An 18,254-nucleotide genomic window follows, 5' to 3' on the forward strand; every position below is an offset into this window, starting at 1 on the left:
TTACATAGATCAAGGAGAAAATAGAACTACCAAAAAGTTTGAAATGAACGTTTAACTTAAAGTGGCCGTAAGCTGTCTCAAGCTTTTTCACTCTTTATTTGTAAACTTTATTCAATTATTCCAACAGGCAGTTTATGTCAGTTTTATGACATACAGTAACTCACAATAAGTAACTCACAATCTGCTTGGAAAGGAATCTCTGCCACTTTTGAAATTAGTTTTGTGAAATACAATAATGAGTAACTCACAATCTGCTTGGCAAGGAGGCCCTGCCACTTTTGAAATTAGTTTTATGAAATTTCCTGTCCTAATATACAGTAGCTCATGCAGGACAGAAATACTTGTTTACAGAAACACTTTACAGCCTATACATCTTTAATTTGAGGAGGCTACAGTTTCCACTAAGAAATGGTAAGTCACAGAAACAACAACCAATCATGGTTACTGTTTGACTTCAGTTTCATTGAAAAAAAAAAACTGTGTCACATCTTTTTTACATTAAAATTTGTTGCCAGCTCTGTGGAATGATTGTTGCTTATATTGCTAATGGGTTTTGAATGTCAGTTTTGGAGAAAACAAAATATCCTTCTGACTTTTGTAGCCTTGGGCTCTCTGCCTAATTTAATGATTATGTTGTAGGATTGAGATAAATCTGTTGATTCAATCAAACATTAATTGTTTTAAGTGGCTTAGTCACAGTTGTACATTTTTAGGAAAGAGATTATCTTGTTGTTCTCCTCAATTTTTGTTTCTCAACTTTTAACTTGATATATTCTGTAAATGTTCTTTTTCGCCTTTGGCAGTAAACCTCCCACCATCAAATAGAGTGAAAGGAACTGGATTTATGCCGACTTGATTTTCAAAAGAGTATTTGTGATGTAGCTTGATGTCTTGGATTATATATCTACAGGTTATGTACCATTACTCAATTTAATCATGGTATCAAGTTGAAGGTTACATGGTTACTTGGCTTCGCTGTCATCTTGAGATAAAGACCTGTCATGAGTTTTATGTTTGACATGGTTCTTTGCCCTGCATATCCACCTAGGGCCTCATTATCAATACAGTTAAAATCAAGAGATAGGATGAACCAAGGTATTACAGTAAGTAAATCATTTGATGTTTCGGGCAAAAAATCTTCCGTTACTTGTGTTATCTTGTTTTCTGCTTCTTTTACTCTCAAAATGTTATCCTATACAAATGTCACCATTTGTGTACACATTCAGCTGACCTTACAAGCCTGGTCACAGGTATTAGATGACAATGCTAGAATAGCTTCAAAAGTATTAACTAGATTAAACATAATTAATACAAACCTTTCCCATGCATTTCTTATTTCGTTTTTTTTTAGCAGATGTGAAATTTTTTCTGTGGGTTTTGCGGGAGATTGATAATTTATCACTTATAATGAAAACAAAAAGTACAACAATAATAATAACAGTAACAACAACAACCACGACCACGACCAGAACAACAACAATAACAATAATAATGATAATAATAATGATCATAATCTTAATCATTATGATAATAATAAAGTAAAACACATTAGCATGAATGGAATTTCTTCTCTTCCTGTGATATTGCCTATAAATTTTGGGATTTTCATATAGTAATTTAGCATTATTCACATATATATACTATAAACTTCATTTTCTATATAAAACATCCAAGGAATGTGTGTATATATTAATTACATTCACCATAATGATGTTTATATCATTTTGACTACATATATATGACCACGTAATGTTTCATGTTACATGTATATGTCCATGTAATGTTTCATGTTACATGTCTACAGTCGCCTAGAACACATTACACACTGCAAAAGTTGTTTCATACCAGGTTATATTCGTTATGAAAGAGATATAGGGCGTGTCGCTCATAATAACAAGCATAATCATTTTTCGTAACAATTGTAATTAAAAATTTGCAACATGAGTATGTTTTGTTTACTTTGAGCTTGACAAGTGACAGAGAAATCCATGTAAAAGTAGTTCAGATACCATAAATATATCAAACGCCAATCGTATGCTCTGTTTCACATGCGGTATTGGCTATAAGTGTTGTGCATAAAGGTAGCTAGCCTGCAAGAAATATTCTGTGGCATTTGTGAGTGAATACAGTATGAGGCCTCGAAAGTACTATACATGCCAAAATACTTTTACATATTGTATAGACCTGATCATACAGAACAGATCTATGTCGTCTGCTGTAAACTAAGTGTCAAATTTGATCAATCCTACTTCATCTATTAACATTTAGGAAGTTCACTAGTCTTTTAAGTCATAAGTAGTGAAGTCCACGTAAGGATTGAATTTGTCGAATACACTTCAGATCTCATTCAACGGCTAGACGTGAAATGTAACACAATACCGAAATACAAACTGGAAATAGCATCTTGGAATCAAACGTGTACACAAAAATGGTGTAACCAGTTAATTATTTAGATTTGCAGTAAAGGCAACTCCATTGTGTATGAAGGTATTCATGGATTGAAGGTGGTTTCAGTGGTCTCCCTGTATGCCTCGATTTACCAACTTTTACCACTTTAGATATCAATTTTAGCATTCTGAAATTGTCTTGAAAACTTCAAGTTAAGAAGGAAATAATATTGATGAGGTGGAAATATGTCAGTGAAGCTGTCATAAATAGTAATCCGATAAACGTACTGTAAGTTAGTACATCTCATAAGCCTTGGTGATGGTACTGTACAGTATCAGAGTCATTTGTACTGTAGTAAAATTGTTACCCAATCTCTGGGAGTCCCCCCCCCCCCCCAAATTGCCAGATCCTCTCTTGCCCATAACCCCTAATATGTCTTATCTACTGTATGTAAACTGCTATTAAACATTTCACACAGGCCTGAACCCATTAATCTACCTGTAGTTCCTGCTATACTTTTTCTCTATAAGCAGCTGTGCGTTCCCTTTCTGGGAATAATTTGCCTCAGGTTGGGAACCATTGCTGCCTACTTAAACCAGGGAGTCATTATGGAACCATAACAACTCCCTGCTTAAACTGAATACCTAATCATTACAATGTGAAAATGTGAAAGAAAATAAGTGTCAACATAGCATTTCCTTCCATACTCTGTCAAATGTTTAAGTATGACTATTGTCTCCGCATTACTAAATATGTGTAGTCGCTGAAGATTTGGTTTCAGTCAGAGTCCCACGTTTCCTGCGATTTTTTAATCATCCTAAGTGTAAAGTTACTTTTCCATTTCCCTGGCATTATAAGCCAGTACCATGTGAATAGAAAGCAGGATTAATCCCTTGAGTTGATAAGCAGCTAAGCAAGGACACTAAATGTGGAGATATAGGTGTCAATACAAGTGTATACTTGTGAGAGACTGATGGCTGCTCAGCTTCAATCCGATGTAACGGTCATTCCATGTCAAATCACCAAATTTTGTCATAAAAGTCATCGCCAGGTGACCGATTCCACCGTTGCATGAAGCTTCATCAAATTGTGCCATTATACGCAAGACAGTCCAAAAAATGTTTAGCTCTGATAACCAAATGGATTTGTAGTTAACTTTAACAGCCCTTTTAGAAATATAGCACAATTTCATTTCATTTATTTGTTTCTACACAATATAAATACAGAGAAGTTAACTAAGTGACAAAACTTATCAACAACAGGGAAAATTGTGAAATGAAGCACTCCAAAAAATCCAGAGGGCTTGTCTAGTAGAGCGCTCCCATAAGTACATAGAGAGAACAATACAAGAAAACAGTAACACTTATATCCACCCACACCAACCCAACAGCTATAACCCACCTCCACCACCCACAATACATATATATACACATATGCATACATATACAATTGAATACAAATACACACATGCATATACACATATATACATACTGTACATATATATATATATACTGTATATATATACACCCATGTTAATATAAACATGTATGCTTACTAACACAAACACAAAAACAATCATGTATATACATATATGTTAGGGGGGGGGGGGGAAATTACAATAACAAATTTACCACATATTAACTTAAAATCTGGTGGAGTTTCAGCAGAATTGGAATCGGTCACCTGCGGACTAACGGATCATTCGGAGTGGAATGACCTTTATAGTGAGCTAAACCTATTCAGATTGTAAGTGACTAATCGGGCCCCCAAAGACTGCCGTTTTTACCGAGCTAGAATCAACTGCTTTTTTCCCCTTCTCTGAGAGTATTAAATTAATTACAACTTGCATTATGGTATCAGCTGATGATAAAATGTTGCAAAAAATGTTTTGGCTCAGAGAAAGAAAAAAACATTTTTTGAACGAGGGAAATAAGAAAACTCAAGTCATCCTTCTTCATTCTCTCCCCATTTTTGACAATGCCTGGAGTAAAATATATTTCTAACATGGTTTATCTCAACTCTACGGTAGTTCATAATGTGCAGGGTCCCTCAGAGAGTTTGCTGACCTTATCAAGTCAGGTACAAATCTGACAGCAAATTTTCTAGCTAACATCTTTACTAGAAATGCCCCTTACCTCAAAGGATACATAGAGAAAAGAGAAGGTTGTTGTTTATTTTCTTACTTTAGAGTTAAAGTTGAGAGTGATATGGAGCATTTTGCTCTTACGTCTCGGTTAAGAATGACAAGCGGAAATGTATGAGGATGAGAAACGTGCTCCAAACTGACCCCCTGTTTCTGCCTCAAAAATGATGCAAGTAGTCGACCGTTGCACTTTTTGCACCCCAGATATTAATAACCAGCGTTTCTCCAAACGTCATCAGCAGCGAAAAGTAGGTAAAGGTAACGAAATACTTTTGGTGACATTTTCAAAAAGAAGAAAAAGAAAATAGAAAATATAGTACTGTGCCTTTTCCACATCAGATCTCACCGCCTGCAAGACAGTCCCGCCATGATTTTGATGAGAATTACATTTTAAATATATTTTGCATTTATTTTGGATGAAGGAATTTTGCAAGTACGTCATATCTTTGGGAGAGTGACAAATGGAAGGTGGCAAGTTTATAGTGTTCCAGATATAAGTTCAAAATCAGCTGAGGGTGGGTCATACTTATACATGTACAAAATAATGAGAATTGGTGATGTTTGAGAAACAGCAGTCAAACTTTAATGACGTTAGCACTGGTTTTGGTCAAAGATGTATAAAACGCCGGTTTTGGTGAAAATGTACACAGATCATTAGAAATATGAAGAAAAAAAAACTGGTTATGATTGCAGCGAGGTCAATCGCATCTGTATAACAGACCTACATGTGGATATTTTCTCTGAGACTTTCACTGTACACTTCTGCATGCTTCAAGCAGAGTTGACTGAAACAGGGATCATGTCTTTGAACATATTGAGTGCCTTTCCATTAAATGGTGTTGGCTTCTAATAGGGATCTGTTTTACATAGTAGTGAACAAGAAATGGTGGGTGGAAGGGGTGGGGTCCCGGATGGAGTGTGCCAATATCGTCTGAGGTGGTTCAAATTTCTCCCTGATTTGACAACATTATCTCTAATTCGACAACTTTAGTATGTGTAGAATGCATCTAGGTGGCAGTCTTTATCTTTTGATGTGGGAAATGTTGTAGGGGTGATTTGTGGGTGGGGGGGGGGGTGGATAACCCCTAAACAACTAAACCATGTTCCAAATATTCAATGAGGGGAAAGCTTCCAGTCACAGTCACGAGTGCTTTCACTTCTGAATTAATCAAGTTTCTCATCAGAAATGTATTCTCAGTTCAAAATCTTCAGAGTTGTAACACTGCCCTTAATTATTTGGGTGATAATATTGTTGAACTTTGTCAGAAGTAGTTTTTGGTCTGACCTTAAAGGTGACAAAGTAAACCACTTGTTGATGTTTCAGCATGAGTTAAGTTAAGTCCAGACTCTGAGGAGCCTGAATGTTTCCTATGTTGATTTATACAGTAACTGCCCCAGCAAGATGAAATGCAATGTGAATAAAAGTAAACTGTGACCTGGTTTGCTTGAGCAGGAGTGACCATTATTAGGAACTTTCTAGCATATCTTCTGCCACTTCAGTTCCTCATATCACATGACTGGCAGTTGAAGGGGGGGGGGAGGCTTCATCCCTTGGAGGAGTGAACAATTTGTCGTGGACTGTCACTGTTCAGGTGCCAAGAACCAGTCTTGCTTTTGCTGCCTGGTATTGCCAAATTGCCAATCATGTTTATTCAACATCTGCGTCAATATATGGAGACATATTTATTCTACGTGCACTGATCTCAAAATAGAGTCCCTTAGGTATACTGGCCATGTGTGTTTAACTAATTAGCAATCTGCCTTAGTGTCACCATAGTTAAAAAAGTTGAAATAACTTCGTCATTGCTTTGGATTCTTGAATCCAAGATGTGAAATAATTTGCAAAAAGAATATGTTACAGTACTCGTGGCTACTGCTTTAACTTGTAATGTACAATTATCTACAGTATAGTGCCAAACAGTTTTGCTGTACACTCTGTGGTGTATGTTGAAAATTTGAGGGGAATGGAAAAATTCATGCAAGGGTGAATTTAGATTCACTATTTTGTCTGTTGATTTAGCAAGACAATTTTGTCCTCAAGAAAATAGAAATGAAAACAAAAAAAAGTGACTGAATAGCGAATATATGGATTTTCAAAAGAAGAATTTACATCATTTGAAGAAGAAAAAAATTGTCTAGAAGAAAGAAACGATTAGGTCAAGTCAGGTCAAATCACAACCAGCCATTAAAGATAGACAACAAACTGACCGGAAATGGAAATAATAAATGTGAGTCTTCATCTTTGGTCATAACGAGAAAAAGAAAGCAGAAAAGCAAAACAAATGTGGAATGGATTTCAATATCAATTCCTTTATGTTAGTATTAATTATTTAAAATTTATAAACAACCAATTATATGTACACATGAAAAACAAATAATTCATGTGATTAGAACAGAGATGAAAAGAAAGTGAAAGATATATGAAGGTGTGAATCTAAAAATACTTCAAAGGATTAAAATTTAATGGATGTAAAGCTCCATTTTGACTTAAAAGTGCAGCTCTATAAATAAGCAAATTTTCTAAAATTTGTGATTCTAAAACTTGGAGTGATTTCAGGATTTCTGAAATCGTAGTTTGTCTTACCTGCACCTGTAGGGAAGTCAAGTCACAATGTAGAGGATGCTCTATCCAGGCAAGTATAATTATTTTCGGTAAGTCTAACAGAGTCGTTTTTGGCGGCAGCATTAATGTTATTCTCAAGGATATCATTTAACCTAAGCAAAATATATATAGCTGGTGATATTTAGGCTCATCGACATGACCGAGGCAAGATATTTCCAGGACGTGTTTTCATCTAGTTCATGGAACTGGTTATACAGACCGCCTTAAGTGTTCCCCTATCAGTATTAAAAGAAATTTTTGAAGTGATAGAGAGAATATATGGATGAAGCCTTCAGACGTGCATGATGCTTGAATAATTATTTGTGATGAAGTGCAATAGAAAGCTGACAGAAGCATTATTTATTATGGAAAGAATTGTCAACGTGAGATCTGAGCAATATGCGGCTTTTGTTTCTCGTTATGAGAAGTTCATTGATTTGAACAGATCTACATCACTGGGTTCTCCGCCTAGCTTAACTCATGTGTACCATAAACTGACATTATTTATACCTACTGTACACTATATATACACCCATCAATGTCAGCAAAAGGATTCTTTTTCCCTTTTTCTTTTTTCGATCAGAATTATCAATCATTCAAGAAAGGAAGAAAGATGAAAAAAAACTAGCAATGTAACACAGTGTAACAGCCTGTTTTGTTTACATCAGGGTGAATTGATTTTTTTAGGAGGAGGGAAAATTTGGTTTAAAATGACAAATTGTAACCTTTACAAGAATGAGGACGTACGTGGGTGCGTATATGCGTGACACCTTCCCTGTAAACAAGGGAAGTTTGATCAAATCAGATATATAAGGAACAGTATGCGATTTTCTCATATTGTGTTACAAGTAGCCATTTACCAGGATATGCAGTTTTGTATATTGAATTATGTTTCTTGAAGGATGCTCTCTTAAATAAATTATAGTCTCTTAGAAATTTTTTAGCAACACAACCCTGAAAATTGGCTCAGCTGTTTCCGAGGACATTGTTTTACACTTTATTGCGCTAAAAGTATACTTTTGAACTGGAACCATGTGACCTTTGACCTCGGTTCCCATGGCAACCACATATTTTGATAGTACTTGACATTTCCATTATACATGTGATGGTTTCCAATTTAATGTTTCACCTTGGAGTTATAGGAGAAAAAAAAACATTTTTACTAAATTTGACCTTCAACCTCTGACCTTTTTTTCAATGGGGGGGGGCCTGCAATATAAAAGGATTTACCCTGAGATACCTTCCCACCAAATTTGAAGCAAATCGGCCCAGCTGTTTAGGAGGATGTTTTGACACTAAATTGGACACAAACACCCATTTGACCCCTCCCTCAGTCATGGACTTCAGGTAACTCAGGGGTACCCCACCATGGGTGATTTCCCCGAGTCCCCCTAGAGGAGCTACTCAGGAAAATTAACCATCACCATGGAAACTGTTGCTTTGGCAACTGGCATAGCTGTATATAGTCCAACTGGCAAAGGAAAGTTCTACAACATCTCATGGGAGCGAAGAGATAAAACACTGCACTATATGAATTCCCAATAACTGTAAGAAAGAACTGACTTCCATAGTTGCACATATATACGTCTTGCTCATTCATTGATCAGCATGTTCTTGTTACCGCCCCATGTCGACATCAAGACAGCACTTTCTGAAAGTGATCTGCCCCCTTCTGGATGAGCAACATATCATAACAGCTCTTTATTTCAGCATGTGATGATTTTTGTTGTGTCAAATGTAGTTATGGCAACACAGAATGAGGTGATTTTTTTACCAAATATCATAGTAAATTTAAGCTCAGTCATGAAAATAGCACCCACTTTAAGTATTGGAAAATGTTTGGTGCAAAGATAAAATGATTGTAATCGGTAGTCTTACGCGACGGATGTAATTGCACGGAGAAGACAGATGTACTGGTCATGTGTAAAATTAATTTCTGCCTTCAAAATTGGATTAATATTCTTATTCTTGCTATATTTGTAAGTTCATCAGGTATATAGTTTTTTCAAACAAAAATATTCCTTTAGGATATAGTGAGGAAACCATGTTGTTGATTGTGAACAAGTTCCTACCTTTGACATTAAAGGGAAACTTCAAACTGTGTTCAACTTTTCTACATTTAAAAAGGGATAGGTGGAATGTCTCTGATGTTACTAAGTTCTGTTCATTAAGCCAGTGAGTGAGATGAGGAAGTCCAATCCTTAATTTTTTCTTCTCCTGCCTCCCCCGTTTTGAGATCACAACGCCAGAACCCGGAGAGCGGTTTAAACTTCACACGTGAACCACTTCACCTGTGCTATATCTGCGGAAGCAACTAATAGTCTCCCGGTCATAATGTTGCCAATCTTTGGCATTTGTTTGCCAAAACAATTATCAGAGAGAGAAAATTGACACATGTGTGAAGTGAAGAGGACAGCAATTTAACAGTTGTCAAGGAAAATATAAAAAAATATTTTAAAAAATAGAGAAAGTAAAGAAAGAGAAAAAAGAGCAAAAAAAAAATGTATCATTGCAAATAAGGGAACATCATACACCTGATCTGGGCAGTTTATATCAATGCCGAATAGAGAGAAACCACTTTGCCGAGAGTGGCATATCTTTGATTAGAGGTAGTAAGATCCCGGCTTATTGACCTGTTTTATAAATTGATCCAATTTAAGGGATACACTAGGTCACCCATTCTCGTTGTGGAGAGTTGAGGAGCTATTTTAGGTTTTTTGAAATGTCAGTTTGTGGAGGGAAGTGCTCAGGTTAATTCTGGCTGAAGAGCATCTCTTGGTAATTTCATTTGTTAACTTTTACGTGTATGTTTGCGTTTCGCTCTGTCCTGTTTTTTTTTTTTACCATCTTGTCTACTAATTGAGACAAATGGCCGCCGTATGCGGAAGAAGTAAAACACATTTATGGGAACGTTACGGTGTCCGGCTTTAGAGAGACTGGTGCATTTATGAAATGAGAATCAACTTTAATGATTTGCAACAGAGGTAAAAGGTATTGATCGGATTACTTAGAAGGCTGGCTAGAAGTTTGACTTCGGCAGACACCAGTGCCATGTGCGACCTGCGTTTACAGGCTCAGCTTGTGAAAAATATACATGATAGAGCTAAACTTTGACTATTATAAAATGCAAGATATTCTAATGTCATCTAAGTCACCTTTCTTAACTTTGAAATTCAATTTCCATGCTTTTTTGAGCTTTAAAGATGCATTTTGTAATATTATATTTTGTAAGGTTATTAATATGTTCCTTGTCAATAGGAACAAGTCTTGCAAACTTGGAGCTGATGTTACCACCCAAACTTCTTAAAAAAATGGCATCCAGTATTAAAATATTCTTAATTTTGTACTGAACTGAAAAATTGCAGTTTATCCAAAAAGTGATAGTTTCCAACCATACTCTAGATTTTCATGAAATGGTTCTAATGTATGAATTACTTATTGAAGTAAGTACCATCAGTCAAAGTTTTTATTTTTTTTATTTTTTCATTTACACTATAGTAATGCAGCAAGCTGACCCATCCCAAGTGTTTCCATGGCAACCACTTATCCCACCACTGTACAATGCCTTTATTCTTTATCTCCCACCACAACAATTACTTCAATATCTCATCTCCCACCATAAAGAATTTATATATCCAATCAGATTGATGATAGCAACAGAGCACCACCTGTGATACTCAGCTTATATCCATCCTCAGCTTATCTATCATGTCTAATTTACTTCAGTTGTTTTCTAAGCAGGATGGATAAGACGTACAGCCATGAAAATCTCATGGAGCAACTGTTTAATAGTGCCATAGATAATTAGAAGTGCATGCACAGATGGTCAAGTGATACGATACACCTATGAAATTGAAACAAAATGACACTGATATAGCTGAAATAAATGTAGATCTTATATAGGTAGAGATTATTATACCTTAATAGTTCTACAAGGGACATGATTTTGTATCTATTTCTAAGTTGTAAAAGATTTTGGAACTTTCACTACATGGTATTAATTTCTTTCATCATCTGGTATATATACTAATAACAATAGTGAGTATTTTTAGTATAGGGAAAGCTATTGCTGGTGGATGTCTGTACATGTGTGTGTGTGTGTGTTGGGTATTTGGTTGGGTTGTTTGTCATAGTTTAGTGGTACAAACAGAGAAACCTTTTCTTGTTTTGTGATTAATGATTCATTTTTGCAGTAGATTAATCTCTTTACCCATGTTATAATCAAATTAATACTTTCTCAAGCGATTTTTTTCAACGTTGAGATGATTTGATGGTAAAAGTAACAAAGCTTAGTTCTTAAGAAAAAAAAAGAGAAAGTTATTGTACCTATGAGATTGAGACTAAAAGAGATCTTCATAACATGGTTGATCAGCTCTTAGAGTACTGAGTAGAGCAACATTTTGATTTGCCAAGTTTACTAAACGTACCAGATATTGTTGTAAATGAGGTTGGGCAAAGTAAGACCCACATCCAGATTTTCCCCAGAATGTACCTTAAACATTGAGTGATTATTTCACTGGATTTTCAAAATGTTGTTTTATGGACATTTTGTTCCTTTAATTGTCCATCACATAATAAGAGCAATCACAATCTACAAATATCTATAAGTCTAAATCATGCATTTAAATTAAAACTTCTTAAGCCCAGCTATAATAATCCAATGAATAATTGAATGTCCTGAATTATGCAAATGTAAAACAAGCTGCTTTAAATATCACAAAGCCTTTATGATTCAAAGAAAATGAGAATTCAATATGTTTAATTTTACTAGATCCATGCTTGCTGTTTAGCTCTGAATGATGAACCATGTTGTTACTATATAGGTTGCCATGGAATCTTTGGCTTTTTTGGCATTATTCAAAGTTTAATAGTCAAGCTAATTATCTGTACTGTCATTCGGGAATTCAATATTGATTACATATCACACATTTATGAATATCTATGCAGAAACCTGCTTTAATATCAAAGAATTTTTTTTAATCAAAGGAAATATGAGAATGGAAATGTTTAATTGTAACATCCATGATCAATGTACATCTTAGTATGATGAACCAATTATGTTTTAACCATTATCATACTGCAAAGAGTTTTTCTTCCTGGTGTTTTGTTTGTGCATGCAGGAAAAAGTTCAATAAACTATAAATAAATATTTTATGGCAAATTTATATACCAATCAATCATTTAATCTTTGTGAATTGGTTACTAATGACTCTTTTTGGGGGCTTTTATAATAATTATGCAAATTAGAATACAGGCAGATGCAACCCATGATCACTGTTCCATAAATAGCTTCTAGAGAAACCCGGACTAACAAGCAGTCCAACTGGCCTTGACCTAATCTGTTTTTGTGATTATAAAACTTTCAAGACTGTTTGTTTCCTTTTCAGGGAAGGAAAGTGTTTTACAACCATTTGTCAAAAACATGTTGATGAATGTAGAAGGGTGGTGTGGCAGTGAACAGAATCAAGAGACATGTGCTGGACCTTTTTGTTTTTTACTATTTAACAGAAAAGGGGGAAATATATTTCTTGTAAAACTCATGCAAAAAATAGAAGGCAATCACAGATCTAAAGGTGAACAAGTTCAATGTGAGAGAGAGAGAGAGCAAAGATTGAAAGTTACAACACAGGTGTGATGTTTACAAAGAACACTCACAAATATTCCATGTTTTTTATTATTTTACTTTTTTATTTTATCAAAATAATCTCTGATTGATACAAACTTTTTTTTTCTACTTTTTTTACTTCAGTATCTGATATTTCATGAATTCTGGATGTGTATTAAACCAAATCAAGAATGTTAACAGAAATCAGTTAAAGGGATATTCTGGTGACAGAAAATGTGACATTTTCTTTAATGTAAATTTTAGAAAGAAAAGTATGATACCACATCGTTGAAAATCCCATGTCAATATCTGGTTCTTATCTTGAAATATGGTTGTTTGAATATAACCTTCTTTGACTGGCTAAACCCTCAATTCTTACAGGGAGTGTATCATGGTTGGGGGGCTGTCATTTCATCATGGGACATTGCTACAGTCATCTAACTTCTGTATTATAAACGTCTTATTGATTTAGCCTTTAAATCTGACACATTTGGAATATTTGCTCACAGTAGCTGTGAATGTATTTTCTGTATTAGGGATGCACCGGATCCAAATTTTTGGATCCGGCCGGAACCGGATTCTGCCGGATAGTACATGAAATCCGGCCGGATTTTATCCCGGAGATTTTAAACCGGAGTTTTTCATTACACAAAAGAAAATCATTAATAAGAAGTAGAAGTATGAAACAAGGAGTAAATGTTAGGTGAGGTATACGCAAATTATAAAGAAGGGGAAATTAAGACCCCATTTAGTGGGTCAGACCATTGAGAAAATTATATTAAACATGTTAAACCTAATTTTTCCTTACTTTGAATGTTTTTATTAATTTTGGAAATAGTTTACATTGATTTAAGTTAATACCAACACCTTTTTAAGGAATAATTCAGGCCAGATTTTGAAAAGATCCGGCCGGATTTTGAGAAAGATCCGTCCGGAACCGGATAATTGCTCACTATCCGGCCGGATAGTCCGGCCGGACCAGATATCCGGTGCATCCCTATAATCTGTATTTCTAACTTTTTATGTAGAAATTAACCTTATATTCATCTGTGAATAAGTAAGTCAAAGTGGAGAGAAACCAACAAATCTAAATTCCAACTGAAATGACCCGATGACAACATTCACTATATAGTGTTGCCAGATACAAAAATTTACAAAATGCCAATAAATTTGAAAAAAAAATATATATATCTTTACCATACCAAATGCTTTGAGTTTGTGAACTGAAGACTTTTTCAATTCTAGAATATTTTTTTTATGAAGCAATGAATTTCTGAATTTTCCTTTTAAGAGAGCATGTCCTGTTATATACAATGTTCTAAATAAGACTTGTTAAATACTGATAACATAGTTAAAAAGCAAATGTGTTTTGCATGCATTGCTGTATATACCTAGCATAACCACTACATCAATATCCTAATATGTGATGCAAAAAGTTGACATGAAATGCAAAGAATTTCATACACAGAGGGAAAACCAAACTGTAAAGCTAAAATATTAAGCTTAAAAAGTAGACACTGCTGGAAGGCATTTCTCAAAAGAACCATAAATCTCAAAATTTGTATTTCAGTTGCATCTTGGGAAATGTTTCTTTTCCAATCATGCAAATGAGACAAGGAATACGATATGACATAGGGCCCCACAGGTGCCTGTGACGAAAATAACTCACAGGTTTTTACACAAAACAAAACCCATTTCATTGTTTTTGTTGTTGCATTATTTCGTAGCAGTGGCCTTTTCTTCTTATTTTCTATTTATCTTTTGAAATTAATTCAAAAATTTCATATTGTATAAAGAAATATAAAATCAAAATAAATCAAAGTGATTACTTCTGTGGTAACTTGTCAGATTATACCTAATCCTCACAAATCCATCCATCTCTTCTTTTTTTGTTGTCTTCTTCTAAGAGTTGGTCACAAAACAAGAAAGTTGTCTATTACGTTCCCAGAGGATATCTGGATGGGTTGAGAGGAAGAGGTTTCATATATCTTTAATTAAACAGAAGCCTTGCTTTGATTGCTATTCATCATTAGCAAACTCCCCGTCCCGTGAAAACCATGAAAAGGCAATAGATCGTTAACTCTCCCTAAGTTAGTTTGTATTATGCAACATTGCCTTCTCTGAAAGATGATTTTTGGGCGCTATATTAATTTTCATATGTTGCATACTGCAAAGCAACACTGCATAATCAATTCAGGTTGTAATTCTATATACCAATATTAATTTTTGAGAAATTACCCTTTAAACATCGGAGGTACAGTACATCATTTAAACAGCCAGGTCTGCTTATTCTATTCATACAGACTATCAGGTCAGTTTCTTAGATGTTATGTCACAAACTCAGTAGTAAAACATACTTTTGTTGCCTCAAATAACACTTTTAAAATGCATTACAATGACCAATGTATTACAAGGACCAATTGATGTAATTATGTCACAAAACTCAATAGGAAAACAGATACTGTACTTTTGTTGCCACAAATAACACTTTCACAATGTGTTACAAGGACCAATGTATTACATGGACCAATGCAGCACAAGAACTAATATGATGTCCCAAAACTGAATCGAAAACAGGTACTTTTGTTGCCTCAAATAACACTTTTGCAATGCATTACAAGGACCAATGTATCACATGGACCAATTGATGTAATGTCACAAAACTCAATAGAAAAACAAATACTTTTGTTGCCTCAAATAACACTTTCACAATGCATTTCAAGTACCAATGCATCACAAGGACCAATTGATGTAATGTCACACAACTCAATAGGAAAACAGACACCTTTGTTGCCTCAAATAACACTTTTGCAATGCATTACAAGGACCAATGTATTACATGGACCAATTGATGTAATTAACACAAAACTCAATAGAAAAACAAATACTTTTGTTGTCTCAAATAACACTTTCACAATGCATTTCAAGTACCAATGCATCACAAGGACCAATTGATGTTATGTCACAAAACTCAATAGGAAAACAGATACCTTTGTTGCCTCAAATAACACTTTCACAATGTATTACAAGGACCAATGTATTACATGGACCAATGCAGCACAAGAACCAATATGATGTCCCAAAACTGAATAGAAAACAGGTACTTTTGTTGCCTCAAATAACACTTTTGCAATGCATTACAAGGACCAATGTATTACATGGACCAATTGATGTAATGTCACAAAACTCAATAGATAAACCAATACTTTTGTTGCCTCAAATAACATTTTTACAATGCATTACAAGGACCAATGTATTACATGGACCAATTGATGTAATGTCACAAAACTCAATAGAAAAACAAATACTTTTGTTGCCTCAAATAACACTTTTAAAATGCATTACAAGGACCAATGTATTACATGGACCAATTGATGTAATTATGTCACAAAACTCAATAGGAAAACAGATACTTTTGTTGCCACAAATAACACTTTTACAAAACATTACAAGGACCAATGCATTGGTTGAGTTAATAGAATTTATAATAGTAATAGTAATAATAATAATAAACTTTGATATTTTACTGTGTTAATTTAAACTGGTATATATTACTTGCTTTGTTTTTCTTGACCTCTCTTTGTACTGCATTATTATTGTTACTGGAATATGCTAAAATGAATGCTTATATTAGTTAATTATGTAATCCTTTTCCCATTGTCTCTTCTTATCCCCATTTCAATTTAGTTCATTTGGCATTTGACTGAGATGCTTTTGCTGTTGGAGTTAATGTTGGAAAAATTGTCATTGATTTGTTCGTCATCATGAATCCACTCATTCAATGCATTTTATGTAAATAGCATCTTACAGTTAAACAGCAAAACAGGGATATCTGTTTGGTCGATGGAACTGTTTTAAGGAGACAGAGATACTGTACACAATTGTCTAAACAAGTTCAACTTTCTTCACTGAGCTGCATTGTTACATACAGTGGAGTGTGCAAACATATATAGCCTCTATATATAGCTGAATTATCCCCATAATCTCATTTTGTCAGGAGCCTAGCAGTACTAGCAGATAAAGATATTAAATTGTATGTGTTTTGGAGGTGAAATCCAAAAACTTCATAACTACAACATGAAGAACATTGGAGTATAATGCAACCATAGCCTCTAAATACAGCTGATGGCCAATAATCTCAACCTGTGGCAATCATAGCTGACTTCCAGTTTGCTATGAAATTGAATGCATTTTGGAAAGTCAAATCCAAAAGTGGTTTGAATCATTATTAAAGAAAGGACCCAATGTGTAGTTGTAGTGGGTCTTGATAATGGTGTCCCCTAGGGTTTGGTACTGTTATTCTTCAATTTATACACTGCATCCCAGGAGGGATATCATATTCTGTCATGATTTGAAGTAAATGTATGTTATAAACTGATGATGAGTTGTATGTTTAGGGGTGGTGCCTTAACTCCTGTTGCCATTGATGGAGTCATCTGTATCTGGAAATCAGTCAGTGGATGAGTAAAAACATACTTTGAGGTTCTCATTTTCAGAAAGCAAAATATGTATCTGAAATGTCACTGATGGTCTTATATCTAAGTTGCATAAGTCTGTTTTGATTGCATAATTCACTTGCTTTGTTTTGTTTTTTAATTGGAATAAAGATTCCTGCAAGGATCTCTTCTTTTAGGTTATATGATTTGCTACTTTGTACGATTGCTTTACACAACCAAAAATTTTTTTTTTAGAGTTTTTTTTTTTTTTACTGTTAACAGGATGTTGAAGAAATTACAGTGAACTATCCGTCGCTGTTTGAACTCCTGATAGATTTGAAAGGAATGGCGGAGAACAACGCATCATGGTCTCGAAAAATACTTCATCGCGACACCCTCATGGCGGCTGCTGCCATCTACAAAGGTTTGGGCCAATTTTTTGCCTAGTCATGAATGCCAAAATAGGATTGCAAAGTGCAACAGTTGTTTATAATTAATGTGAAACAGCTTCTCCAAATTAGTTCAGTCTGCTCCTAGTGTCACTGTTTGATACTCTGTAATAGCAATAATTCAACTCTGTAGACATAATAAAATGTTAAAATTCTTTCCAGCACCTTCATCGATCCGTTCAAGATATATATCCCCAATAGTTCCTCCCATGCATGATGGTCTCACTTTGCCTGTCATTTTAGTATTTCTATTGTTTGGAAGCAGTTTGTTGACTCACATCATAGCAACCTCTACAAAATACCAAGAGCAATTTCCTCTTGGAAGCTTTAAAGTAGTTAATCCTCCTGTTGACTTTCGTGTCTGAACGTTGCTTGGCCATAAATTGCTGCTGTGAAACAAGGGACATGTCACATTATTGTTCCACTATGTACATATCACGATATATTGACATGATATCATGGTTTATTTATGTTGAGCTGTAGGAATTATTTACAGTTGGACATCCACTGCTTTCGGTTTCGAGGTACCCCGAGAGTGTCAAACAAGATCACTTAACGGTAATCTAGGCATCGACATCAAATGATTACTTAGTCTTGTGTCAATCTCCATAAAAGCAGTGTCGGTACATGT

At 34.7% G+C, this 18,254-nt stretch overlaps 1 protein-coding gene across 4 annotated transcripts in view; it reads left to right on the forward strand.

The window, feature by feature from the left end:
- LOC139971798 (arginine-hydroxylase NDUFAF5, mitochondrial-like) overlaps positions 1-18,254 on the forward strand; it is a 74,864-nt gene that overhangs the window by 41,526 nt on the left and 15,084 nt on the right. For all 4 annotated transcript variants that reach the window (XM_071978536.1, XM_071978539.1, XM_071978538.1 and 1 more), the window contains one exon: positions 17,457-17,598. In XM_071978536.1, the coding sequence (XP_071834637.1) occupies positions 17,457-17,598 (142 nt within the window). The remainder of the gene's footprint in view (positions 1-17,456; positions 17,599-18,254) is intronic.

The sequence above is a fragment of the Apostichopus japonicus genome, chromosome 8 (genome assembly GCF_037975245.1).
Source record: "Apostichopus japonicus isolate 1M-3 chromosome 8, ASM3797524v1, whole genome shotgun sequence".
Classification (NCBI taxonomy): Eukaryota; Metazoa; Echinodermata; class Holothuroidea; order Aspidochirotida; family Stichopodidae; genus Apostichopus; species Apostichopus japonicus.